The sequence below is a fragment of the Anthonomus grandis genome, chromosome 7, assembly GCF_022605725.1.
Source record: "Anthonomus grandis grandis chromosome 7, icAntGran1.3, whole genome shotgun sequence".
Taxonomy (NCBI): Eukaryota; Metazoa; Arthropoda; class Insecta; order Coleoptera; family Curculionidae; genus Anthonomus; species Anthonomus grandis.
The window spans coordinates 7,175,725-7,203,701 of NC_065552.1; the positions used below are offsets into that span (position 1 = coordinate 7,175,725).

A 27,977-nucleotide genomic window follows, 5' to 3' on the forward strand; every position below is an offset into this window, starting at 1 on the left:
CTACCCGATTTCGAACTATGTTGTTACTAATCTGTTTACCCATTTATTTCTAGTGATCCCTAATCATCATCACACATCCACATCACGAATAATTCTACTCGTTTGAGCATTATCTCAGTGATTCCATGCTTCCATGATGTACAATAAAACTGGAAAGACATACAAATGTACCATCTTTATTTGCAAATTTAGCGTCAAGTCGTTACTGGTTATTACTCTTTTAATCTTCACAAAGACGGCTCGAGTTATCTCTGTTCTTATGTTGATCTGCACAGTTGGAACCCACTGATGCGACTTGCCGAGATGAGTTCTTCTGGTATTGGGTTTTTTACCCAAACAGTATACAAGTGTCGGTTATCTTATTCATATCTTCTTCATTATCAGTAACAATAAATCATCGGCGTATTAATTCCTTCCGTGGCATCAATAAGAGCCTCATTGAATATTTTCTCTGATTAGAGGTTGAAAATCAAGAATGATAGAATGCATCCTTGCCGTACCTCTCGCTTGACGCTAACTTTATCCGATACTTGGTGTTCCACCCATAGCGCAGCTTTCTGCTATCAGTACAAATTGGCAAATATACAAATATCTTTGCCGCCTATCCCTGTTTGAGTTCTTAAAATGTGTAGCATCTTGTCATGGCTGTTATTTCTTCACCACCTAACAATTTCAAAATTTCAGATTCTCACATCCTCAGGTCCAGTTTTCCATTTTTGAACGAGTTTTATCGCTCGTTCTATTTGATTTCTAATATTTGGTGGCTTTGATGTAGCATCAATTATATGACATCCAGATCTTTTATCATCAGAAAGTTCTCCAATATATTTTTCTATCAAGTTTTTGATCTATATGTCTTATTTTACTTCCACCTTGGTCTTCTAGATAGTGGCTTGGAGTCAGCCTATTATTGCTGCTAGCTCGCTCCAGTTTTTTATTTAAATAAAACAAGTCATGTTTTGCTTCATAATTTTCAATCTCTTTATACTCCTTCATATACCACTCTGCTTTTGCTCGTCTTACTCTGCGTCTTATTTCACAGTATATCCTTTTGGATTCCTTCTCGTTTTTATTCTTATACTTCTTTGTTTCATAAAGTATAGAATGTCAGTAATCATTCAGCTCTGTTTTTCTCCCCTTCTTTCCTCTTTCAGTACTGTAGTGCTTTTAATAGGTCTCTATATTTGCTCCAAATTTCGCTCCAAATTCGGTTCTTCTCTTCTAAAATACTTGTTATGCTTACTCTCGTGGTCTCATCTGTGAATTCAGTGTAGTTTTTCTGTTGAGATTACTGACTTGACGCAATTGACTCAATTTGATTTCTGCCAATTTTTTTTAGGTAAATCTGCAGGATATATCTCCATCTAAATAGACCACGTTTTGGTAAGTTGTTGGTGATTATTAGTTGCTTTTCTTAGCAGATTGTTAAACGTCTCTTGCCTCCGTCATTACGTATTATCCCATATAGCACAGGACATCTTTAAGACGTGTCATTCATAGCTAAATAACGTACTAATATTTTAAGACCAGTAAAAGATATGTGTTTAATACCTTTTGCTATTGATATTGCAATTAAGACAATTCTTACAAAATTATTATTTTTTAATTTGTTTAAATCAGATGTTCATTTTTATGCTTACTAATTACTAAGGAAACAAGGTAAATCCGCGGATTAAATACGTAAGTACAATTCTGATGTTCCCTATGTAGCAGCAGAATTTTCATCTTAACCTCAAACTCGATCTAACCTAACCTATATTTTTCTTCTTTAATTTCTTTTGCTTTCACGTGCTCCCACTATTGAGAGTGTTGTGTATGTGGTTTATTAGAAGTTATTCGGCATTTATTGATGTTTAAGTATATAAGATGATATAAGAAGTCTGTTTTCAATATTTAACTTTATCCAGTTTGGACAACGATTTTCATGAATTATGTACCCAAAGGTGTAAATAAAACGATTTGTAGAAATATTACATGTGGGCTAAAAGGGATATAGGACGAAGTCAAAAGTAAAGATAATTGAGAAAAATACTTTTTAATTCTACCTCATATTAAGTTGGTTTAAATTTTAATATGAAAACTTTATAAGTTTTAATAATCTAGTAAGCTTCCATATTTTGATCGAGTAATCTTTATATATATGATTTATTTTTTAGGTAATTGAACTGAAAGTAAGAGGCTCGAACCCTAATGACTTAGTATCGAAAGTTGCCAAACTAATAATTCCAAATGAGCTCTAAATTATAATATATAAGTAGGAAAGGAAAAATTAAGTTTGCTGGTATAAATATTACTATGAGAACTAAATATACATTTTAAGAGACACTAAAAGCCAGAAAATTATCAAAGACATATATAGAATGCTATATAGCAATTCAATTATCGCTGAGAAGAGCATATGATCGGAATAGATACAAAGTCAAAACACAAAAAATATATATGGCACAAAAAGTTAAACAGCGATATAACGCAAATAAATATATTTTCTATTAGATATTCTTGCTATTCATTATTTATTTTCTGTCTTAGTAGCATATAGTTTAATGTGATATTAATGTACTTTGTGCAATTTTCGTATATCTATTACTTTTTTAGATTAAAATAATATTTTAAGATCTTTGAAAAACAATAAAAAATATGTGTAAATATTTTCTTGTTTTATTTACATGCAATTTTAATTTTAATCTTATATAAATCGCTAGTCTTAATATTGCTATAAAAAAGACATGTTAAAGATGTTCGGTTTTGTAGTATCCGTACCTCTTTAAAACGTCTTAAAGTCAGCCGCGGTTTTATGCATGCCATACACGCTACGGCCTGCCAGAGAGGTTTACCTGTACAGGTATACCTGTCCGGAAAACCGTAGCGTGTGTTGGAGTCGGTCGTTTTGATTTTTGAACCTGTACAGGCGACCAAAGCAAGATCGAAAGTCAATTTATTTCCGGCCACCCCATGAGTAAACCTGTGCGTTTGTGCGACTTTTTCCGGGAACCTGCACAGGTGGCAGTTGTTGAGTTAGATTTCTGCTAGAATTTCAGTCTTTTTCGCATTTCATGCGCGTAGTCGTCGGTTGATGTGTGATATTAAAACCACGTGCATTAAAAAATGGCGCCAACAGCAAAAACTAAAGTTGTCTTAACAGATTTTATTGAAATTTATAAAGATAGTCCGTGTCTTTGGAAAGTCAAAGCTGAAGAATACCACAATCGAGATAAAGAAGATGCAGCCTATAAATTGCTTGTGAAAAAGCTGAAGGAAATTGATCCAGATGCCGACAGAGCAGAAGCTGTTTGAGAAGCAACGTAAGAAAAGAAAAAAAGAAATATAAACGATCTTTAAAATCTGGGGCATCTACTGATGATGTGTATACAATTAAATTGTGGTATTACGAATTGATGGATTTTCTAAATGACCAAAGTCAACCCAGAGAGTCATCAAGTAACTTAGATAGTGATGATGATGATGTAAATTACACTGCTCAAGAATTAAATAATTTATATAGCAAAACAAAAAATATAAAAGAAATACACATATATAATTTTCAGTTTTAAGCTATATATTTATCTTGCCATGGTATTTTCCCTTCACCACAAAAATAGTTCACAAAATTTTCTCGAATAATTTTTGATGTTTTTAAAGTGTTGCCTGGGTTCCTTCTTTGTTAATTTTCCATAGCACTATTTCGAGTATTATAGCCATCAGAAATTAAATGTCCGTTTTCAGAATGTTCACTATAAAAATATTTTAAAGAGGCGTAAGACTTTTTTGAGTTCGCGATTAAAAAATTGTGCAGTGCACAGGAAGCTTTAACTACCTTCTCGATATTTTCAACTTCTAAATTAATATCGGTATAAAATATTCGAAATCGCGACGCCAGTATTCCGAAGGCATTTTCTACAGTGCGCCTGGCACGGGACAATCTATAATTGTAATTTTTTTTTTTACGTGATATTAAATCTGCCTGTCGAAAGCGTTTCATCATGTCAGGGCGCAAAGGAAACGCGTCGTCTGCAATAAAAACATATGGCGAATTTCGATTAGTTCCCGTTAAAAAATCACTGCTTGGAATTTGTAATTCACTATTTTCTAATTTCTGGAAAAATGTTGTGTGTTGTAATACACCTCCATCTGATATTCTTCCATTCATACCAACATCTATATACATGAATTGGTACTTTGCATCAACAATTGCCATAAGAACTATACTCTGGTGTTTTTTATAATTATAATAATATGATACACTATTAGCTGGTGGCACGATTGCGATGTGTTTACCATCTATTGCACCAAGGCAATGAGGAAAATTCCATCTATCTTCATACATCTTGGATACTTGTTTCCATTCTTCTTCGGATTTAGGAAACTGAAAAAATAAAAAACTAAATGTATACTACATATTATATTGTAAAATACTATAATAGGTACAATAATGTACATGGTATTTTTAATTTCAGGTATATTGTCAATTGTCAATTAATTAGCTTTTTATTTTTTAGGAGAGCGGGATTGAAGAGTCTCAAACTGCTGACGAAATTTTATCAGTTGAAAACGAGGACCAATCCGACCAGGATCGAGACCAGGATTTAAATCTAGGTCCTGAGTTAGAAAATGCCACAGGATATTCCTGTCCCGGTGTCACAGTCAGAAACACAACAGAAGTATTCAAACATCCATCTGCAAAATCGTCAGAAAAAAACAAAAAAAAACTGACACTCTAGCAAATGATGTGCTAGAATCTGTAAGGGACCATTTTAAACGCCCCCGGCTAATTCCTGCATCAGAAGATCGGTGTACAGCTTTTGCCAATAATTTGGCAATAAAATTAAAGGCCTTAGATAGGAAACAAATATTGGTAGCTGAAAAACTAATTAACGATTTGCTGTTTGAAGCAGAAATGGGAAATGTTACTGCCGAGCACGCGCATATTAACATACACGATGTATTGATGAGACACCATCAACCAAACTATGTTTCTGCTTAGCATTATCGACAAGTTTCTCATTCTCATCCAATGTCTCCAGTTTCTAATAGGTCATATAACTCATATTATCCTTCACCAAGCCCCAGCCCACCATATCCCAACCCGCCCCTTTGTTCTACCTCCAGTCAACGGTATTATCCACAGTCACAAGCAACACAACATTCACAGTCAAGTCAACATTCACAAGTTATTTTTTGTTGTATTATACGAATAAGAGCAGATTCTAATGTTTGTAATAAATAATAATATTCATAATAAGTGTGTTTTTACTTACCCTTAAATATTCTTTCTTTAGGACTTTATACAAGGCTTCACAAGTTTCAGGAATGATTTTTCCAATAGCTTGAGGAAAAATAACTGCTGAAAATTTCAGATCCTCGTAGCTTCTGCTGGTCGCAAGAAATCTTAAAGTAACCAATAACACGAAAGATTGTGTGGAGAAATACTACTCCTCATATTTCTTTTTTTCTTTGATATGAGTCTTGTTTTATTATTAATGGTGTAACCATGGTAAGTAGTTTCAAGTAAGTTTTCTCATCCATTCGGAGATAGTTTTTAAAATCTTTAGTTTCAAATCTTAATTGTTTTAACAAGTTCATATGACTAAAGGATTTCCTTTTTAATAGTCAATTTTTACACCATTGCAATCTCTTCTTTCTTACTTTTTTGGCATTGTTTACTTTTAAAACTATCGCAAGTCCTACTAATGCTAGGATTTTCTACTAATCCTACTAATGCTAGGACATTCGTCGTCGTCGTCACGGGAAGCCATAGTGAAATACTGCTAAATTTCTGTCCGGTAAAGTAAACCAGAATGTCTCACACACACCCTACGACCAAAAATCGACCTGTGCAGGTAGACCTGTACAAGTAAACCTCTCCGGTAAACCGTAGCGTGTATGGCCTGCATTAGAGACGTCTCACATGTTCTGAATAAAAACTTTTTTAGACTTCTTTAGGATATCATTGTGCTATATGGGTATGGTCTCCTATAATGTTTATCTTTTTTTTTGTCAATCTTGGTGTTAAAATCGCCCAAAGCAATAGGTATTTCATTGCCATAGATTATTATGAAGTTGGTGTATAAGCTTATAACTTTTTAACGAATTTATAGGCTCTCCTTGGAGACCTATAAATCTAGCCGACAAGAAAATATAAAAATATGTCTTCAGGTCAAAGATCAAAGGAATAATCCTCGAAGTGCTTTCAAGAGACTACCGAACATATATTTCATTTCCTACCTCCAATATTTTTTACAAAAAAACCTAAATATAATTTTGAATCAAAAAACTATAAGATCTATCATCAAGCTATAAAATCTATCACTAAGCCAGGTTTCAGAAATACGCATAATGTCAATTCCAGCTGATATAATTAAATCCAAGAGGTTTTGCCTGAACCAAAATTTTTAACTAAAGAAATTAAAAAACAAATTAAAAAAAAAAGAACCACAAAAGTCAACAAAAAAAATTCATATACCTATTTTAGTTTAGGCAGTATACGTCTAGAAACTATAAAAATTAAAACAAAAGTGTATTTTATGACCTAAAAAGACAATATGTCAAAAAAATTACAGTTTTGGTAAACTCTATTTTCACAATCCCTAGTGCAATAATGCCTAATGTAATGTACATATTACGCACAAATATAATAAAATGCACTCAGGCTATTTACGAAAATTAAAGAAAGAAGAGGGATAAAGATTAAGCGATAAGGTAAGCCCATATTATTTTAAATTTGTTCTGACTAATAAATAAATATGTTTAATGCCCAAAACAAGTCTCTCTCTGGTTCTATCTACACACGTCGTCACAAATTGCAAGTCCATAAATGCCCTTAACATCTATTATCTAATTCACCAATCGACCTTTAAAGATATAGGCCTATTTTATGGTTTCTCAAATTTATTTTATTTAGTGCCATATACAGGTTGGAGAATTGAAGATTATGCTTTGTCCAAAATAATGGAAAAGCAATTTTAAACGTCATTGTCAAGTGCCACTCTAAAGTGCAAGAATCCTCTATTGAAGTAACCTCAAACATTGAATGTTTGATAATCTAAACATTAGATTATTATAACACAAAAGTCTCGGTCTCTAAAGTATTTATTAATTCTAACAGTAGGTTACACGTGTTTCGCTCATATTAAGAGCATCATCAGACGTAAAAATTAAAAACAAAGAAACTAAATATAATAACAACCTTAAAGTTAGATAATATTGGTACCTTAAAAATCGACTACAAATAGTACATGCTTTACGTTCACAGTATACAAACACACTAAATAAAATAAATTCTTAGGAATGTGTTACGCCAGAAGTTTGTAGAAAACCAAAACAACTAAATTAAAATTGATGAAATACAAAAATATAAAATTATTGTCCTGAGATTCAAACCTACTGTTAGTCTTGAAAAACACGTCAGTTAAGCAATGTAAACTACTGCGCTACCAGGTCCTTGGAGATATTTCTAGTAGAAGTGGAGTATGTCAGGCAATAACGCCGTTAATACAATCTAGGATTGGGCTTTTCTTGGCTTTAGTGATTTCTAATTTTTCCAGAAGGTCCAGTTTTCTGCTTTTACGGCATTCATGCACGAGTAATAGATTATCAGAAACAGTAAAATTGTGGCTTGAGGACAATAAATATGTAGCAAAGGCCGACTTGGTTTCAGTAGTATCAGTGTCTCTAAACTTATTCACTAGAATCAAATGGTTATGTAGTTGCCTTTAGATTATTGATTCTAGGTCTCTTTGAGAAAATGGACGACTTTTTTCAAATTGAATGTTTGGGCTGATGTGTGGGCCGACCATATTATAGAGCCATTTTTTATTTATGGTTTTATAAACGCTTAAAAATACCTTGAGTTGCTGTTCTTCCTGTCATTTAAATCCGGACTTAGACCTAGGGTCTATTTTCAACAAGATGGCTGTCTTTCACATAATGCTGTTATAGTAAAAGAGTTTTTGACAACCCTCTTTTTAGTGGGACTGACCCTACTAAATGGCCTCCCAGATCTCCAAATTTGTTCCTAAATGTTTGTCTTAGGGAGGCCATTTACAAACATGAATTTAGTAAGCGAACAAATTTAGAGGAGTAACAAAAAAAAAGTTGAATGTACCAACTTCATTCCACCAGAAACTCTTTTTTCGTTTGAAATCGACGTGATATTTTGCAAAATTTTATTGCAAGTAATACACTCATCCCTATTAAAGTCAGCGTTGTACTAAAAATAAGGACATAGAAGACAAGTAGCAGAATGCAAGAAATACATGGGTGTACGTTGCCATATTTCGCCTTTAAGTAACTTTTTATGCGTAATAATAGATTCCCGAACCTGTATACTGTGGACAAAATAATATAAACTAATAGTGTATGTCTATTTGGACAGCTAAATAATGGTATTCCTCTGTATTTGGGGACCTAACTACCATATCAAAAAGGTTGCAATGGCATAAGCAAGACAGAAAATAATGGATAACCTTGAAAAATTCATAGAGATAAATCTGTTTCAAGGAGTACCAGAAAGGCACAATAAATTGCTCCAAGGAATATAATCGGATATCTAGCTCTCTTTATTCTAGGTAATTTTACTTAACCTGCTGGGTTATAGCAACTGGGCATAAAAAATTCGTATGAGAGAGAGGAAATACTTTCTCTACTGACCTCGAGACAGGGGCATAAGAATACAATGGTGAAAAATTATAAATAAAAAACCGAAATAATCGACTTTAACCCCTATCCTCGCCAACTCTAAATAAATGCCACGCCATTTACAAGAATCCTTCTCTCTATGCCAAACCTTCCCAAATACCAACAGAAAGATCACGTAACTACCAAATGACCGCGCGTGCACACATACATTACCAAGAATACTTCGTAATTCTGTAACAAAGTACCTAATGCAGAAAAATGCATAGAAATCGAGGTGTGGCTCTTTATAATAATATCAACTAATTCGAGAAAAATGTAACGAGCCAACAAGGATAAAGTAGCGGTATAAGGTCGAACTATATTCAAAAGTCGCACTAGTTTGTCATTTCACTTTATCCCGTTCCTGGTCTGTGTTGTTTTTCTTGTGGTTCCCGGGAAGATTTATAGATGAAATTATTAGTGGTATGTAACTCTGAAGGTCCTTATTTTTTTTACGTTGGTTATTAATAGATCTATTTGTCTATGTGTTTAATATGGTTCTGATTGATGGTTGCATGGGTATTACGAGAGAATTAGGTGGGAAGGTAAAGCTTAACTACTGTTTTTATAGTTTTTTTCATGGGTGTGGTACCTTGTAGTATTTGTTTAACATGATGTTTAGTGGATAATTAAAACATGTATCCAGTTTAAACCATGTGGTTTTTTACTGGACTTTGACTATCAATATATATACACACAACTAAATAAACTTAACGAAATGTATAAATTAATATTTTCATTAATTCTTGTATTTTATAAATAAGTAAAAGAGATTTCAAAGTTCCTAAAATACACAAATTAATTGAAAAAAATTACTTTAGGCTCGCCCTATTAATTTTATATTTTTGAATTCTATTCTAGGCACTTGAGTTATTTTAAATATCTAATTACTTATATTACAGTCATTTTTGTATTGGCCTTTTAGATTTTTTTGTTATTCTTGAAATAATTTTTTTCTAAATTTTTCATTTTAATTATCCAAATCTTTGTAATTTTGTTTATATTTTTTCCAGAAATTAAAGCCATTTTTCTTGTTTTCCAGACTTTCTGCGTCATTCCGTGATTAAATAAAAAAAATAAAAATTAAATGTCTTTCAGGGATTAAAAATAACTTTTTAAGTCTTCTTCTTCCTTCAAGTATTTAATGTTTTTTTTAAATTATATTTCAAATATTTGACATCATTTAATTTTTTCATGATTTCGAGACTAATTTTCCATGTGCTTTTAGTATTTGAAACGTATTTCTTTTAAGTTTTTTATGCCCTCCAGGCATTGAATGTTCTTTGTATATTCTTCTAAAAATTAAAATAATCTCTCATATTTTATAGAGTTTTTATTAGATTTTTTTTGTTTTTTAGATATTTAATATAATTTATCATATTTTTCAATTTTTTATTTTTTTCAGGCCTTTGAAGTAATTTTTTATATCTTTCAGGCGCAGCATCACTTTCATTTTTTTCTATGGATTTAACTTCAGACGTCTCAAGCTTTTCCATTAGTTTTTCATGTATTTCAAACATAAATTCTAGAATTGAAAACCTAAATCAAGATGCATTATTTGTTTGAATAACAGGCTAAACACAAATAGATCTTCTGGAATTTTGTAACCAATCTAGAATTCTGTAACCAATAATGCTATTTTAAATGCATTTGATACAGACAAATTAAAGTTAAATTTAATTTTATTCTGTTGTTCATTTTTATTTTCTTATATAACACATTAAATAAATTTCTGTTTTAATTACGGTATCTTTCCAGGCTTATGGAAACAAGTAAATGTAATTCCATTACCTAAATGTAGCCAGCCTAAGTAATTCAATGACCTTCGTTCAATTTCAATTTTACTATTTTTATCTAAAGTCGTAGAAAAGGTAAGGGAAATTCAAATTAATCTTTTTAGTTTACTTTTATATTTTTCTTTTTAATTTCACTTTAAAATAAACGGCTAAACTTATATATACTATGATTCAATAAGCCTAATAAATAAATATTAATTTCTGAACGATATTTAAATGGTACAATAAATCTAAAATAATTTTTTTTTTAATAATTTTAGATTTAGAAAGTTTAAAAATATTATTTTTCATATTCTGTATATACTTGAAAAATGTGCCTGGACAAATATTCAAGATTTTTCAAAAATATCATTTACTTTCTTGGGTCATTTTCAACTCTGCAATCTTTTTTACGTTGATCAGGCAAACAGATCCTTAAGCTTCCACTTAAAAAAATTATTTATTTAAAAAAATATTTTTATAATTTTTAAAAAATAGTCCATTATTTAAAGAAAAAATGAATCTAAATTTCTAAGGTTTAATCAGTTCTACATTAATATCTTTCATGCGTTAAAAATGGCTTTTCATATCTTTCTGGCCTTTCAAGTAATTTTTATCTTTATTGCACGCATTTAACCTAATGTTTTTCCAGCCTTTAAACCATCTGATTATTTTTATTTGACATAAAACTCAAAATAGTTTTATATTTTTTCACCTTTATGGTAATTCTTCTATATGTTGGTAGTTTTTCATAGCTTTATTGCAATATTTTACGATATTTCTTATACAGTGCTTTCATTTCAAAACGATCCGCCCTTAATAACTTTCTTAAAAAAAAAAATTCTGAAGTTCTGTCAATCACCTCCTCACCTCCAGCTAACCTCACTTTAATATGTGAAATGGGAACCCCCATCGTGTGATACATCATAGTAAGGAGCGTAAAATTCTCTATTCAACGGTACCAAAAAAAAAATTAAATCGGTAAATGTGTAAGCAAATGTAAGCGAAAATGTCTAGAAATAATGAATATTTTATTTACGCCAAACTTTGGTATGTCAAATGGCTACCGCATAGTGTGATACGTTATTTTAAAGGGCATTTATTATGCTATGAATGGTTGTAAAAAAAAATAAAATTGATTGACCAAGAAGCAATTAAAGTGTAAATCGGTGGGGTAGAAAAACAAATATAATTAGTTTAACAAATTTATTTTATTAAATGTTCAAAATGCGCGCCGTTATTAGCAAGACAATAAAAAAGCCTATTTTCAAACTCCTTACGAACATTGGCAAGGGTCTGCCCGCTAATTTCTCTGTATTCTTGAAATATTCTATTTTTTAAATTCTCAATACTCTCAAATGGGGTTTTATAAAACTTTGCTTTTTAAGTAGCCCCAAAGAAAAAATTCTAGTGGGGTTAGGTCCGGAGACCGCGCAGGCCATTCGATTGCACCACGTCTGCCAATCCACTTTTCTCGAAAATTTTCATCAAGCCACTCTCGAACTACCAAAGTGTAGTGCGCGGGAGCTCCATCCTGCTGAAAATGTATATTATTTTCATTCAATAATATAGCACCATGTTGATCTACTTGATTTTCCATAGATTGGATGATGGAAGGGTATATTGCATTTTCTAAAAGGTTTAAATAAATTTCGCCAGTCAAATTTTCTTCCAAAAAAAATGGCCCGAATATTTCATTGTCATAAATTCCTGCCCAAACATTAATTTTTTGGGGATATTGGGTATGGTCTTCCCGAAAAACATGCGGATTTTCATTATCCCAATATCTACAGTTATGTCTGTTCACCAGGCCATTTAAAAAAAAGGTCGATTCGTCACTGAAGCAAATGTTCTTCAATAAATGGGGATCGTCGTCAATTCGCTGGCACATCATTTTACAAAATTGAATTCTCCTATCAAAATCATCTTCTCCGAGTTCATGAAGAATATGAATTTTATAAGGAAAGAACTTTTTTTTTTAAACTTTATGTACGGAACCAGTGGAAATATTTGTTAGTTTTGCGGCCTTTGGTATAGACAAAGTTGGATCCATAGCAAATTGTCCTAGTACTTCAACTTGGCATGCTTCATCGACAACTCTATTTTCATATTTTTTCTTATTGCAAATCGATCCCGTCTCTTCAAATTTTCGTATCAATTCTAATACGTAATTATGGCTCACGTTTTTATCTTGATACCTTTCATTAAATGCTCTCGCGGTTCTGCGAGCACACCGATCTTGAGCTCCATAAAGGAAAATTATTTCTATTCTTTCGGCTAGCGTATATACCATTTTTTTAACTAAAATTGAAAAATTGCACGCGTCAAACTGACAGTTTTAACAATAATAAATCGCCTGGTTTTTAAACGCCTTAAAAATGTAAGGTATTGCAGTGTTTTTTTGTACCTATTAGGTAGGTTTCACAAAAAATATAAGTGAAATAAATACACATACAAAGTTATAAGACTGCAAAGATTTTTGCAAAAAATTTGAAGACACTCTTTTTTTCTCACAAATAACGGTACACATTCTTTACTTAAAAAAATAAATAATTTACTTGAACTAAAATGTACTGTTTGTTACCACACATTTTAACTTCTAAATTGCTTGTATTTTTTTTGATGATCTATTATAAAAAATGTAATAATTTTAAAATGATGTAGGTACCACACTAAAAGTATTCATTTAAAATACCAAAGTTTGGCGTAAATTAAATATTCATTATTTCTAGACATTTTCGCTAACTATTTGCTTACATATTTACCGATTTCATTTTTTTTGGAACCGGAGAATTTTACGCTGCTTACTATGACACGATGGGGGTTCCTATTTGACATATTAAAGTGAGGTTAGCTGGAGGTGAGGAGGTGATTGACAGAACTTCATTAAATGCATAATTAAACGTCCCCCTGTATATCTAATTTGACGTGTTTTTTTTTTTTTTTTATGAAAGTTATTAAAGGTGGATCGTTTTGAAATGAAAGCACTGTAAATTTTCTCTTATATTTTTCGGGAATTTGAAATAAGTACTTTTGGGATCTTTGTTGCAACATTGACGTTGACGTGACTTATTATATTTTACAGAACTTTAAAATATCTTTTATTTTATTCCAGGCATGTTTCTCAGGATTATATAGTAATTTTGGAATGATTTTTCCAGGTACTTCACGTTATTTTTATAACTTTAAAAAACTAAAAATTTAAACAGTTTTCTATTCCTTTTTGTACCTTTAGGATCATTCTTTCGATGATGAGAAAATGTTCATATTTTTATTGCAATACTTGAGGTTATTTCTTTTAGTTTCAAGGAATTTGAAAGAAAAATCATTTTATTGCAGGCATGTTTTCCAGGCCCTTTTTAGTATCTTCCAGACATTTAAACCTACTTTTATATTTTCCAGAAATATATAAGTTTTTTTTTAATTTTAGGATATTTCTTTGGATATATTTAGATATATTTTCTCATATTTTTTCTGCAATTTCACGTATTTTTCCAATTCAGTATATTTCCAATATTTTTCAGGAGTTTCAAATAATTTTTCATTTTATTTCAGGCATGTTTTTCAGCCTTTAATAATAATAATTTTAAAATGGTTTTACTACCTTCCCAGCATCTAACGTAATTTTTATATCTTCGAGACATTTGAAGTTATTTTTATGTTTATCAAAAATTTAAACACTTTTTTTAATGGATAAAAATAAAGATAAAAAATAAAAAGATATTAAATAAAATAAATATATATTATATAAAATAAAACTAAAGATCCTTCGGTCATCCTCCACTAAATTTATTTAAAAATATATTAATCCGACACGTTTTGGACATATAACATATCCATAATCAGGGATAACAAATTAAGGGGTTCCGTCAATACATCTTATAGATCTACTACCTCAGACAAGGTTTAAAGGTTAAAACGAATTAAGATACGTGAGAATGGGACTAAACATAGATTTTTTAAATTTTTGGGGTCATATTTATATGTAGGAAATTTTTACATATATTTATTGCAATGGTTTCGTTATTTCTTATGTGTTTTAGAAATTTAGAATATTTTTTTATTTTATTTCAGGTATGTCTTTCAGCTAGTTATACCTCCCGAAATTAAAATATATTTTTTTTCTTTTAGGGTCAAATATCGTCAACGAAATTTTTCTTTGGGTTTTTCGAGTATTTTTTTCTAACTTAAATTTTTATGTCTTACATAGTATAAAATTTTCTGAAAAGAAGTAAAAATTTAAATTGGTAAAGTTGTATATGTTATATCAAAAATGATAGTTGAAAGAAACGTAAGGATATTATTCCCTAAACATAATCAGATCGACCATTTATTACTCAGTCTGTATTCAAACTAAAATAATCAAAAAATTCTTTAAGGTATTTCAAATAATTTTCTTTATCCATTTTAAGCCTTTCCAGTCATTTTTATGTTTCCATTATTATCCAGGTATTTGAAGTCATTATTTATATTCTTATTATTTATTTTATTTATATTCTGAAAACCTGCAAAATATTTTAATAAATATTTAAATTTCTAAAAAAAATTAAAATTACGTCAAATCCTAATTTTTTTTCACATTTTTGACAAAAAAATAACCAGTTAGAGGTAATTTTTCCAGGTTTTCAGAGACATCTTTCATATCTTCCAGACATTAGAACAAAATGTTTAGATTTTCCAGCCAGTTGCTTTTAAGTCTTTTCCCAAGCATTCGACACGATTTTTAATTTTTTTTTCGGAGATTTAAAACAATTTTTCATGTTTGTTAAGATTTCATATTTTAAATAAATTTTCATATCTTTCGGTCATATAACGTAATTTTTTATTTTTCCCAGACATTTTAAGAAGTTTTTTAATTTTTCCTAATTTTTGTTAGTTTTTTTTACGACTAAGCAATTCTTTATTTGTTTGGGACTTTCCGGAAAATGAAGCATTTCTTAATGTTTTTCCAGCCATTTTCTGTTTTAAGAATAATTGTTTATATCTTCCAGAGCTTATTACTATTGACAAAATAAAACTTTTAAAACAGTTTATTTCTATTTCGGGCATTTTCAATTATGTTATTATTATTAGATTTTATTCACACCGATCGGGGCAATGAATTCTTGAACTAAAACCTTGCAAATTTCTTTCTCATACCTTCTCTTTAGCATCACTATGGTATAAAAGATTTAATGTATACGTGAAAAAACTTTTTTTTTTACTCAAAATTATTAATTTTAAAGTGATTTTTGGGGCTTTTTAAATTGTACTATATACTATTTACAATGATCAAGCCAACGAATTTACGGAAAATTCACGACGAATTCACGGACTCTGCTCTAGAGTCTTTAAGAGAAGAATTCGAATAAGTTTAGAAATTTCGCTTGGAATCTCGTCTTTATTATTCCTTCATTCCATCACTTTCAATAAATTGAATATTACAGCTTCTTATGTATTCTCTAATAATCATCTTAAAATTAATTCAAAAATTTACCTTTATACAATATAAACATACCTACTATTGTTAATATACCCTTACTTTATCTCAGGTGATCCTCTTAATTGGGGCCTGCCATTCCGCCCCTCATGAAGGCCTTCCTCTTCTCAACCCCGGAGGTATCGGAGGAGTCTTCAAGGGTCCAAACTCGGAAACCATCATCCAAGGACCTGACGGCAGTCAAATCACTTCGAAAGAGGAAAGCGGATCTATCGTACAAAATGACGGATTAGCCAGCAGCCCCATTATTGTTGCTGAGTCAGAGGTAAACTCCTTTAATTACACTTAAGCATTTTTCACATTTACCATTACAGATAGCGTTACCAGCTCCGGTACTCTCCGAAGAGCTTCTCGCTCCATCTGTAGGACCAATAATCTCATCTACAGGAGCTCCCATAATATCTTCGGTATCTCCAGAACTCCTTACAGGTGAAATAGATCCTCAAAGGTTAGACATTGCACCACTGCCTCAGGTACCTATCGAGCAAGTGGTGCCTCTCGCAGGCAAACCAATTGAAATAGTAGAGCAAGATCCCCATATCGTAGAAACGGAGATAATTGAGGCTCCTGAAGTTGAACCAGAGCAAAGTTCCGACCTCCAGGGACCATCTGGAAGGATAATCACTAAAGGTTCTGCCTCTATTGTATCCGGGCCAGCGTCAACCACAATTACTGGTAAAGCATTAAGAAATTCGTGCTCCTAATGCATGTGTCTAACATTTAATTACCGTAGAGCCTAGAAAGATCATTTTTGCCCCACCGAAGATCAACATCCCTATAGTAGAGGCTCCGTTACCAGTAGCTCCACTACCAATAGCTGCAGTATCTACCGTATCACCCTTACCAGTAGTGGTTGCTTCTACAGTAACTCCACTGCCAACTGTTTCCTTGGAGTCCAGATCTACGCTTGTTCCTGACGGCTTAAGCTACTCGAGTACCCCTGCCTCTATTGACTTAGGATATTCTACTAGCATTGCTCCTAACTTAGGATCTGCAGTGTCTACTGTTGGATATGATTCTAGTAGGATTGATCTAGGTAAGCCGGGTGGTTTGCATCTGATTAAAGGGATGTTTATGGAAAATTTTAAGGTGGGGGAGACCTTGGGCAATCAATACCAGTATTGAGCCTCAGTGCATCCAATGGCATAATTAATGGACAAAACCTAGGAGCCGTAGGTGCTATTTCTACCACTGAAGCCCCCGTTTTGTCTAGCACTCTTAGTGCTATATCTACTGGTGAGTCTGCTTATATACTAACATGGCACTGAACTAATTCATTTATTTTTCCAGAGGGCTATCAGATTTCGGAGAACCACCCAGTACCTTCAGCTTATCTGTCAGCACCGGCTGTACCCACTGTAATTCCAGATGGCTTTTCAACTGCTGCCAATATTCAGAAGATACCGAGGATAGAGCAGTCTCTTGCTGTAGATGATAGAATAGGTAAAAGGTGTTATAGTAAAAACAGTTAATGCTAAATTTGGTGATTGTCAAGGAAATGAATTGAATAATGTGGCTAATGGTCTAGTTGTAGGTGTTTGGAAACCTATCATTGGGACCCAGCACCAATTCACGTAGTTTGCATACTGAGGAATCTAAGATCAGAGTCTTCTATTATTTATAACCTGTTAATATACTTTGAAATTCATAAGAAAGTTTCGGTTCAAAAGTTTGGAGTAAATGTCCTTAGTAAAATCTTTTGAGCTTATGGTGAGGAAGGTTGAGTGGATGTAAGGATGACTACTATAGTTTAGTCTGGATAGAACAGTCCATAATACACTCATGTGTAATCCCTTTAATGATTGATTAAACGTATATCATTTCATATTAGACTTAGGCTTATAGCCTGATGCCTTGACTCCCTCAATCTCTGCTGTTAAAGCTGTAGAGCTGAAGTGCCCCAGTCATAATTATTCTGCTCAGTATGTTCTCTGTTAGTGTTGTGGATTATTATGCGAATAGAGATGTGCATTTTACAGGTTCCTTTATTCCTACTTTTTATTACCATTTCATTACAATTCACGTCCTTGACTATGTTACCTTAACATGCTAACTTGACCCTGACCACTATTTATTTATAAAAATCAGATATGGGCTATCCGCAGTACACAAGACCCTCGCCACGACCCTATAGACTCCCTCAGGTGTTGGGAGATGCCTTGTCAAACTTTTATGCCAAAAATTCTCTAAGAAATAACGAAAACCTTATTGGAATCGATGATAAAATGGGTAAGAGGGATGAAAACATGTTTCTTTCTCTATATTAGTTATCTTTATATTTTTCTTTTCCTAGCTTTTTGCTTCTCTGCTTGTTCTGTCTTCGTTTGTCTTCCTTCTTTCTCTCCATATATTTATTGTTTCCTCTTTCGTGTATTCTTCATTATATTCTTATTATTTATTTTAGGTGAATTAACCCAAAACGAAATATCCAAATACGATCCAAGATCTTACCTAAACTCGCCAGACCTCGCACAATCCAAATATCTTGGACCCGCTTTGGCCAGAAACGGTTTGGACCCCTCTCAAGTTCAACTCGACGAAGTGCCACTGTCAAGTGTAACCAGGTTTGCCGACGGCGCATATAAATCCAATATAAGATACGGACGTCATGCAAAAGGAAAAAATTAATGTTACTTTATTATAATTAAAGTTATGAGGCACTAGTCATAAATTTATTAGAGTGAGGGCATTAGCTAATAAATTTTTATATTTAGTGTAAGTTTGTATATAAACGTTCTTCTATCTATAGTGTTAGGATACTTTTTAACGTACAAAACTTAATTAATATATTAGAGGCAGATTAAAAGCAATATCATGATGTTTTTTTACTGTTGAGCAAAGTTTATTAATGTTATTTTTTGATTTATAAGCTGCCATTCGACGTGAGGCGTCACTTTAAATATTACGATGTAAACTGGCGTTAATTTTTTTTGCTTCATAATTTCTTTCCTCTTTGTCTGCTTAAGCCTAAAGCTTGAATTGCCATTCATTTTAATGTGGATAAACTTCACGTTAGTGACGTTAGGGAGTAGTTTATAAAGTTTTAATGATTTGTTCGTATAGCGCTAAAGATACGTCAACGGCAGTAATGTCAGGAGGTAGACATAAACGCCTTAATAACAAAAAAAAATCAATGATGAGCAGCTTCAATTTATAACTTCACAACGACTTTTCGTCGTTCAGTTGGCGATTTATATGACATCCGACGTTTTAATGATTTTATATTAAATAAATTCGACCCTTTTTTATGTTGACATTGAACGTCGTAGAGCGGCACGAGCAAGGCATCAAGGTCTAAAGGAATCCACAAACGAGTTACACGCTTAGTATAGTCTAGTTATTCTAACATATTGGACACGCCGAGAAGGATACCAGCTAATTCTCCATCATTCCAGAATGATACAAGTGGCACACCGCACGACGTCTTTGGTGACGCGTGGAAGGTCAGCGAATCTTCCGGAGTCAAGGTCAGCCGAGTATATAAGGGGAGCCTCGTCGCCGCTGGGAGTCAGTTGACAGTTTAGTGCAGTAAAATTCAGAATATTGGCGCGAAACTTAAATCAGACATAAATAGTAGTAAATAAATAGGGAGAAAATAAATATTTCTAGTAGTAGTCGTAAGTGGTCCTTTTTAGTGGTGTAAGTGTGTAAATAAATTAGTTGATAATTTTCGTGAAAAATATTTTTTGGGAAAATGTTGCCAATTTCGAAGCTAAATTGCTGAAAAATTCTGCAAAACTGGAAAACTCTGCCACAAACACCAATTTAAGATGTAAGCTTGGGGAAAAGCTGAAAAAAATGCTGCCAGGTGGGAAAAAAATATTTATTTATTAATTCTGAATAAATATTCAAATATTCTTCACTGGAGAAGAACAGGAATTGATCAGAAACTGAACAGGATCCAGGATATTCAACAAAAAATTGCAACATTGTATGTTAACACTATCGATTATCGATCGAGCTACTGTAGACCTTTAACAATGGACAACAAGAACGAAGCTTGTGGCAATACGGAATTTGTCGGGTTGATGCGCCTCAAATCGCCTTTATATGATGGTACTACATCTTAAAATGTTAATCAGCGTCATTTTAAAGCAGCTGCAAAAGCAAATGGTTGGTCATCCAGTGAGAAAGCCACTGCCCTTACATTGATCTTGAGAGGAGATGCTAGAGTATCTCCCGAAGAACAAGAAGTCTACAACTACCTGGTAAGGGATTTGGAGATGCGATATGACCAATCACACCTGGTACATGTCTACCACACTCTGGTAAAATGGGGCAGTATTTACTACTAGCATATCTAGCTCAGTTACTAAATGCACTAACATGGGTCTTTGAGTTGACTTCGGTTCGAATAGTGATGGGAAGAGAACTCTCGTTTAGTTACCCGCCATGAACAAGTGCGCATTTCTATTTAAGATGCCAGCGATTCGATGAAGGACACAAATGATGTCAATGCCAAAGACCAGAGCTACAACAACGGTGACTTAGTTTGGCTCTGTGCCCTAGGAAATAAAAGGGTCTGTCAGCAAAACAACAACTTTAAATATCTTCAGAAGGGCTCTACAAAGTACTAGAAGCCATTAAGCAATATTCTTTGTAGAATAGAAAAGCCGCCGAAGAATAAAGCACTGGTCATTCACTATAACCGTCGGACTCTTTAGTATAGAAACCATGAAGACTCTGAGCTATTACAAATCCAATCAAAGTCAGATTTGACAGTTAATAAATTCATTACCCATTCTTATGGCGAGTTAATATTGTTTACTGTTCCCGCTGAGTATGCTCAGGCATATTTTTTAGCTAAGGATTCAGAATTATCTGGTAAAATAGCTAAAGTTTTCCGTAGAAAGTTCGAAAAAATTAAAGATCTGTGTCGGTCTAACCCCAGAATTGGAAAGCACTTAAATAACTGATGAAGAGTCTGGTAGAAAGATCTTCTACTTTACCAAAGAGGCGTTCTCTCAAAATCCAACCTATAAGGACGTTTGTGACGCTTTGTGTTTTCTAAAGGAGGGTTGCCTACCGATAATTTGAGAAGCCTAGCAATTCCGAAACTCGCATGGTAACCTGGACTAAAGGGTGATTCGCAAAATGTTAGAAGTGGGCTTCAGGTCTACAGGCGTGCACAAGTTCTGGTGTGTTGTTATACTTCCCAGCGTCGTTCTCTGGAGAAAACCGTTGATCGCTATTTCTACAAGAGGTCCAGTACAAAGGAGAAAGTTTCTGCCGAGATCGACCTCCATTATCTTTGAAATCATTTCGGGATGAAATGAGCTTAGAGAAGGGGCAGTGTAACGATATTGAAAACGCGGAGGATACCAGCTCATTCTTCGTAATTGCGGAATGACATAAGTGGCACACCGAACGATGTCTCTGAAGTCGCGTGGAAGGTCAGCGAATCTTCCGGAATCATGGTCAGCGGAGTATATAGACGCATGGCCACTAGGAGTCAGTTGGCAGTTTAGTGGAGTCAAACTTGGAATATTTAAATTGGATATAAATAGTAGTAAGTAAATAGGGGGGAAATAAATATTTCTAGTATTCGTAAGTGGTCGTGTTTAGTGGTGCAAGTGTGTAAATAAATCATTTGATAATTATCGTGCATCGATTGTTTTAATTCACACCTAATGAATAATAAAAACGCTATATTATAGTTTGATTGAATAAATGACGACATACAGTTGTAGTTTTACCTTGAGTTAAAACACTGATTTTCTAAACTACCATTTGCTTTATCAGTTCAGATTCTCCGGTGACGTTAGTCTATGCTTAAACTACGAATGACTTTAAATTGTGTAAACGAACTTTGAGTTCCGGAAATAGAATGACGAAGGTGAATTTATAATTTTGCAGTTAGTGATGCTATAAGCAACGCAATTTATGTCGTGTAAGCATTTGACAAGTGACATAAAGAATGACGAATGTCCACACTTTTTTGATTGAATAACGCTAATCACACACCAAAGGCAGTAACGTCAGATGGTAGATGTAAGCCCCGCTGTAAAAAAACAGCGGTTAACAAGTTTTCACTCTTACCTTTAATTAATAACTTTTGTTCGCTGTTAAACTGATAGATGAAGAAGACGTCCGACTTTTAATGAATTTAAATTGAATTAAATTTATTTAAATGATTTTTAAAAGATTGGCGAACTTGCCACGTAGGTATAACTCCCAGCTATATTTGAATGGATGTATGACATATGTGACAGTTGGAGTCTTATGAGTTAAAACCTAATTTATAAACTAACGTTTGCTTTATCCGTCCAGATTCACCTTTCACGTTGATATATAATCAACGTAATTTACATAGCGAGGCACGTATAAAACGATTTATAACTTTTGATAACTATGTCAATAATAATAAAAATAATGACAAGTGACTTAAAAAATCATTTATGTTCAGAAAACTTTAATTAATTGAATTAGGCTAACGATACGCCGATGGCAAAAACTTCAGGCGGAAGATAAAAACGTAATCATAACAATATATGCAGCGATAAGCAGAGCATATATTTGCTTATATGGTCTAAAACCTGATTTATAACCTACTGATCCTAACCTGATGGCTTTGTCCGTGTAGATTCACCCTTGACGTTGGTCTGTACGCTTATCAACTATCATTACTGTACTATAAATAGATATCTGAATATCAAAAATAAATTGCGAAGCTGAATTTATAAACACGCCGTTAGTGACGTTTTACCTAATGTAATCGACGTGGCGGCTTAACATTTTGGAAAGCTCGTACAACGGCTTATAAGTTTTTTCATTGGATCTATACATTATGCGTTAATGGCAATGACGTCAGGTAGAAGATATAGATGCGACCTTAGCGAAAACGTTTATAACGTACCGCAATATCTATCTTCAATCTGGGAGATTATTAAACTACAAGCTTACTCCTAATTTATAACTCTAGTTCGCAAATGACACCTGACGTTTCAATGAATTCAAATTATGTACGTTGGAAGAAAAAGTTGATTTTGGTTTACACGCTTGTCGCACTTCTCAATACTTTACTGAAAATGTACATCCTTGTAACATCCTATGAATTTCTGCTATGATTTTTTGGTAATACAAATAAACTGAAGGAGTATTTATAAGCCTAACGTTGATAATGCCTTAACTTATCAAAGATCAGCGACAAGGATGTAACGTCATTACTCGCACCTTCAAATTATATTATTAACTAAAATAAAATTGATTCATATTGGACGGTATATCAACGACAATCAGATCGTTAGCTTAACTGCTTGAACCATTGACAGTATCGACAACTGAATAATGAATGGCTGGCAGCACCCAATGTTCATAAACTCATCATCCCCATTTGACGCTTGACGTTAATAGGTTTGTCATATCCCTACCGTTCAGCAAAAACCAATTTAGTTTTTTCTAATTACAAAATTTAAATTACGTCAGCTGTCAGATTTGTAACTTCTCTACGCGCATGCGGACGTCCAGGGCAGCAGCAGAGGCGATTACATTGGTTCAGTTTATAAATCGGCCTATATATACCAAAAATATTAAATTATGAACAATTCTGTCACTGGACATGAAATCGGAAAACTAGTGTATCTTGAACGGCAATAACATCAAGTCGAATTGTGTAATTAAGTATATATGTTTTAAGAAACACTACATAATTTATTATTTTAACTGTGTAAGTCATTGACGATAACAATAATCGATCGTTTCGATTAACGTTTAAAGTTATTAACTGGCATTTAACTATACAGTATTATTATAACTGATGCTGTGGTAGCGCTAAAGCTAACTGCAAACTTCAGTTTATAAATTGAGGGTTACGGTTTTCTGTTCCATTCATTTGACGTTCATTCGTTTACATTCGCCTATAAATTTGGAAATTTTTTCATTACTTTCGGCTTATTTTACAGTTTTTCAGTTTTCTTATATATGAAAAAAACGCCATATTTTCTACAAGTTTAAAGTCATTTATAAGCTTCAATGTTAGCATACCATTCATACATACATTCAACATAAGCCAATTTAATTTTGTCATGGCAAAATTTATGTTGACCAATCAAAAAGGTTTATGACCGACATCTGTCAATGGTTACGTCATTTTGTCATACTTTTAAACCTTTCTGCGAGATTCACATGATGTGTACTCCATTGCTGACGTTATGCCTATGAATCAACATATAGAAGTATCAATAATAAAAGTAATAGTAAGCAAGGAAAAATGTATAAATGTAAGAGTATTTTTCAGATAATTTTCAATCAAATCAGCAGGGAAGGTAGTTGTATTGTATCTGGCGTGGCCGATGTTAAGATTATAAATTCACGGCGTTAAGTTTACGTAAACTATATATGTACCAACAATGGTAGGCAAGGAATAAATGTGCAGATAATATAAAATACTGTATTTTTTTGATCATTTTTATTCAAAATGAACTACAGCAAAGGTATTTGCTTGGTTATAAGATTTACTTATTTACACCTTAATAAGTATCAATAGATAGATAAACGGATGACATAAAATAAGATATTTTATGTCATCGAGCAGCAGCAATGGCAATAACGTTGTTTGTGGCATTATTGATTTTAATTTTATAAATGCTTCATATGTATAAAAATGCTTCATAAATAAGTCGTATAGCTTATAAATCAACCTATATAAATGCTAATAATGGTAGGCAAAGAATAAATGTGAAAATGACATAAAATAGGAAATTTTTTATTTAAGTTACTTTTTAGTCAATGTAAGCAGCAATAAAAGTAATTGCTTTAGTTATCATCTCGTTAATGTTAGACTATTAATACAAGCCGTTAAGTTCATAACTCAACTTACATAACTCCCAAAAATATTCAACATAAATGGAACCATTGTTTTAGAAAATTTTAACTAAAATAAGAGTGAAACATCCACCTAAAGGGATGACCCTGTACTAACTAAAGTATGTAAGTAGACGTGCACTCATATTGATGAGAGCTTAATTGGTTTTTATGCAAAAACCTGTTATTAACATAATTTAAAAAATAATTTCCGACCTTGCCACTACCGACACAATTAAACAGCATTTTTTATTATGTCACAAGTTTTATTGCCACTTTCGTAATAAATTTATTGTTCTACGTGCACTTAGATACCGAAGCAGGGTGGAGTAGTTGATATTTATTAGCATCGCTTGAGTAAATAAGTTTTCTTAGGGTTTTAGTATATATCTAATGCTGAAAGTGATACATTGGTACATGCAGTGGTATGAAAAGATTACTTTTCATCCCTATTTCTCTTAAGATCACACTATGTATTTGATATATTTGTAATATGTTAAAATTACACGTTGGCGTGAAAATAGCTAGTCTTCAGCAAAATATCCACGTTGAAAGCACATATAACTTGGTGTATGTAACATTTCAAGAAATTATACAGGGTGGTCCAGTTTCGATGGCGGAAAATTAAATGGCCGACGGAGAACGAAAAAATAATAAGATTGCTATTATAAATAATATTCGAAAAATGTTTCGTTAAAAAATTACAGGGTGTCAAAATTCTAATTAAAAAAATCATTTTTTTTAATTTTTCTTAAACCATTTTAGATATTTTAATGAAATTTGGCACGTTTAGACAGTTAATCAAGACGCATCTTTTTGTGCAAAAATTATTAATTTTATTCACCAGTGGCGTGTGTGCTGGCCGACCTTCATATAATTTTAATTAAAAAAATGATGCGCCACTGTTTTTTTCTTAATTTCTTTTTTTTTATATAATCCTTGTTTAATTTAAAATAAAAAACATCTCTTTGCTTTTTGTCGTACTACACACTATTTGCGAGTAAAAAAATAAATTTTTATAAATTCTGATTTTTTTTTATTAAACAAAAAATATGAAAATACTAAATTTAATTAAAGACTAAATTATTCTGTTGGGTTCTAAAAAAGACACAAGAATCTGGATTCCGAAATTCAAATAAATAATGAATATAATAATGCCGGCAAGAAGGCAATGCATGCATAACACAAAAGACGGTTTGTTTGTATTTTATTATGACAGTTAATTATTTAAGTAAGTTAAATTATTGCGTTGGTTAACTTATTAATTTTGCTATTGTTAGCAATGTTGTTAAAAGTATTGTGAAAAATGTGTTTTTCAAATAATGAGTACGCTGATATTCATTTTTGTTATGGATTTTGTGATGGAAATGCGGAAGCGGCAGTTCGTGAATATCGAAGACGGTATCCAAATAGAAGAATTCCAGATGCTCGCGTATTCATTAGAACACATCCAAATTTTAGGAACTTTGGTCTACATGGTAATAATGAACAATACCGGAACCAGAGAAATAATAATGAAAATCGTGTACTACGCACTTTTGATAATAATCCAAGGCTGAGCTCTCGCAAGGCAGCTCAACAACTACAAATTCCTAAATCTCAAATATTGCGAACCTTACAAGCTGACCACAGGCATGCATATCACCTACAGCCTGTTCAGGGCTTACACCCTGGTGATGCTGAAAAGAGAGTAAGATTTTGTCAGTGGCTTTTAAACTCAACAGAGAAAAATCCCGACTTTTTACACAAGATACTTTGGACGGATGAGTCTTGTTTTACAAGACGCGGAGTGATAAATTTTCATGTTTGGGCATAACAGAATCCTCATGCAATTCGGCCAAGACTACATTGAAGATTTACCCATTAATTTGAGACATGAAAGTTGAATACAACTGGATGGAGCCCCCCCACATTTTGGAATAGGTGTAAGAAACTGGCTTAATAATAATTACCCTCGAAGGTGGATTGGCCGGCTAGGGAGGAATGATATTAATGATCAAAATGGTATTGGACCAATACCCTGGCCACCCAGGTCACCGGATCTTAATCCACTAGATTTTTACGTTTGGGGAAACATTAAGGATAAAGTTTACGCTAATCCCGTATTTAACAGAGAGGAATTAATCTTAAGAATTCAGGAAGCATGTAATGACATGCAAAATCAAAATTTTGTGGTACTGGCTGCAATAAACTCCTTAATAACTCGGTGTAGAAAATGTATTGAGGTCGGTGGGCTGCATTTTGAACAACTTCTTTAATTATTAATTGTTTTTATTTTGTTATTGTTTTTAAACGAATTAAATGTGTTATTTTTTTATGTGTTTTTATAAATCAGAATTTTTACTCGCAAACGGTGTGTTGTACGACAAAAAGTAAGAGATGTTTTTTATTTTAAATTAAACAAGGATTTCATAAAAAAAAATTTAAAAAAAACAGTGGCGCATCATTTTTGTAATTAAAATTAATTAAAATTGTATGAAGATCGGCCCGCACACACGCCAGTGGTAAATAAAATTAATTATTTTTGCACAAAAAGATGCATATTGATTAACTGTCTAAACGTGCCAAATTTCATTAAAATATCTAAAATGGTTTAAGAAAAATTAAAAAATTTGATTTTTTTAATTAGAATTTTGACACCCTGTAATTTTTTAACGAAACATTTTTCGAATATTATTTATAATAGCAATCTTATTATTTTTTCGTTCTCCGTCGGCCATTTAATTTTCCGCCATCGAAACCGGACCACCCTGTATAATTAATTAACCACGGCATAATTTTTCATTTTATTCAAAAATTTAGATATTTAGATATCGCTCCATGTTTTTATTTTAAAAAATCTTTCGGTTCTCGCATATTTTATGCTTTTCAGGCATTTGATGTATTTTTTTATTTTATTTTAGGCATTTGATTTTAAGTTTCCAGAAATTGGAAATAATTAAGTTCTTGCATTTTCCAGGTATTTAATTTAATTTAGGTTTTACGAAGTACTCAATATCTTCTTTCGCGATTGTATCTTAGGCACTTGGTTCAAGGATCCCAGAAAGTAATTTTGTATTAATTCTAAGCAGTTGATTCCCCTTTTCAATTACTTAAAGAGTAACTTCAACTGATTAGAATTAATAAAAAATTACATTACATGCTCAAAAGCAATAAGAAATTGATTTCCAGATAGATAAAGCAATATTTCAGCTACCGTACACATTTGAAATAATTTTTAGTTTATTCCAGGCAGTTTGCTTATTACG

At 32.4% G+C, this 27,977-nt stretch overlaps 2 protein-coding genes across 3 annotated transcripts in view; both read left to right on the forward strand.

Annotated features, from left to right (window-relative positions):
* Window positions 1-20,012, forward strand: part of LOC126738890 (heterogeneous nuclear ribonucleoprotein A1-like) — an 86,249-nt gene extending 66,237 nt beyond the window's left edge. The window contains exon 3 of the mRNA XM_050444364.1: window positions 19,705-20,012. Within this exon, the coding sequence (XP_050300321.1) occupies window positions 19,705-19,997 (293 nt within the window). The 3' untranslated portion in view covers window positions 19,998-20,012. The remainder of the gene's footprint in view (window positions 1-19,704) is intronic.
* LOC126738880 (calphotin-like) lies at window positions 8,929-18,737 on the forward strand. 2 transcript variants are annotated; one of them, XM_050444352.1, is made up of 8 exons: window positions 8,929-9,096; window positions 15,980-16,192; window positions 16,242-16,602; window positions 16,661-16,963; window positions 17,017-17,163; window positions 17,218-17,370; window positions 18,016-18,156; window positions 18,332-18,737. In XM_050444352.1, the coding sequence occupies exons 1-8, from the start codon at window positions 9,082-9,084 to the stop codon at window positions 18,553-18,555; spliced, it is 1,557 nt and encodes a 518-aa protein (XP_050300309.1). In that variant the 5' UTR covers window positions 8,929-9,081; the 3' UTR covers window positions 18,556-18,737. The 2 variants fall into 2 exon arrangements, with proteins under 2 accessions (XP_050300309.1, XP_050300310.1); XM_050444353.1 differs by lacking the exon at window positions 18,016-18,156 and having other exon boundaries at window positions 8,930-9,096.
* Window positions 20,013-27,977: the final 7,965 nt, after the last annotated feature.

Coding starts and splice junctions, on each gene's coding strand:
- LOC126738880 (XM_050444352.1), top strand. Junction 16,964..17,016: donor TTCTAGTAGGATTGATCTAG/GTAAGCCGGGTG, acceptor GAAAATTTTAAG/GTGGGGGAGACCTTGGGCAA. Junction 18,157..18,331: donor TGGAATCGATGATAAAATGG/GTAAGAGGGATG, acceptor TATTTATTTTAG/GTGAATTAACCCAAAACGAA.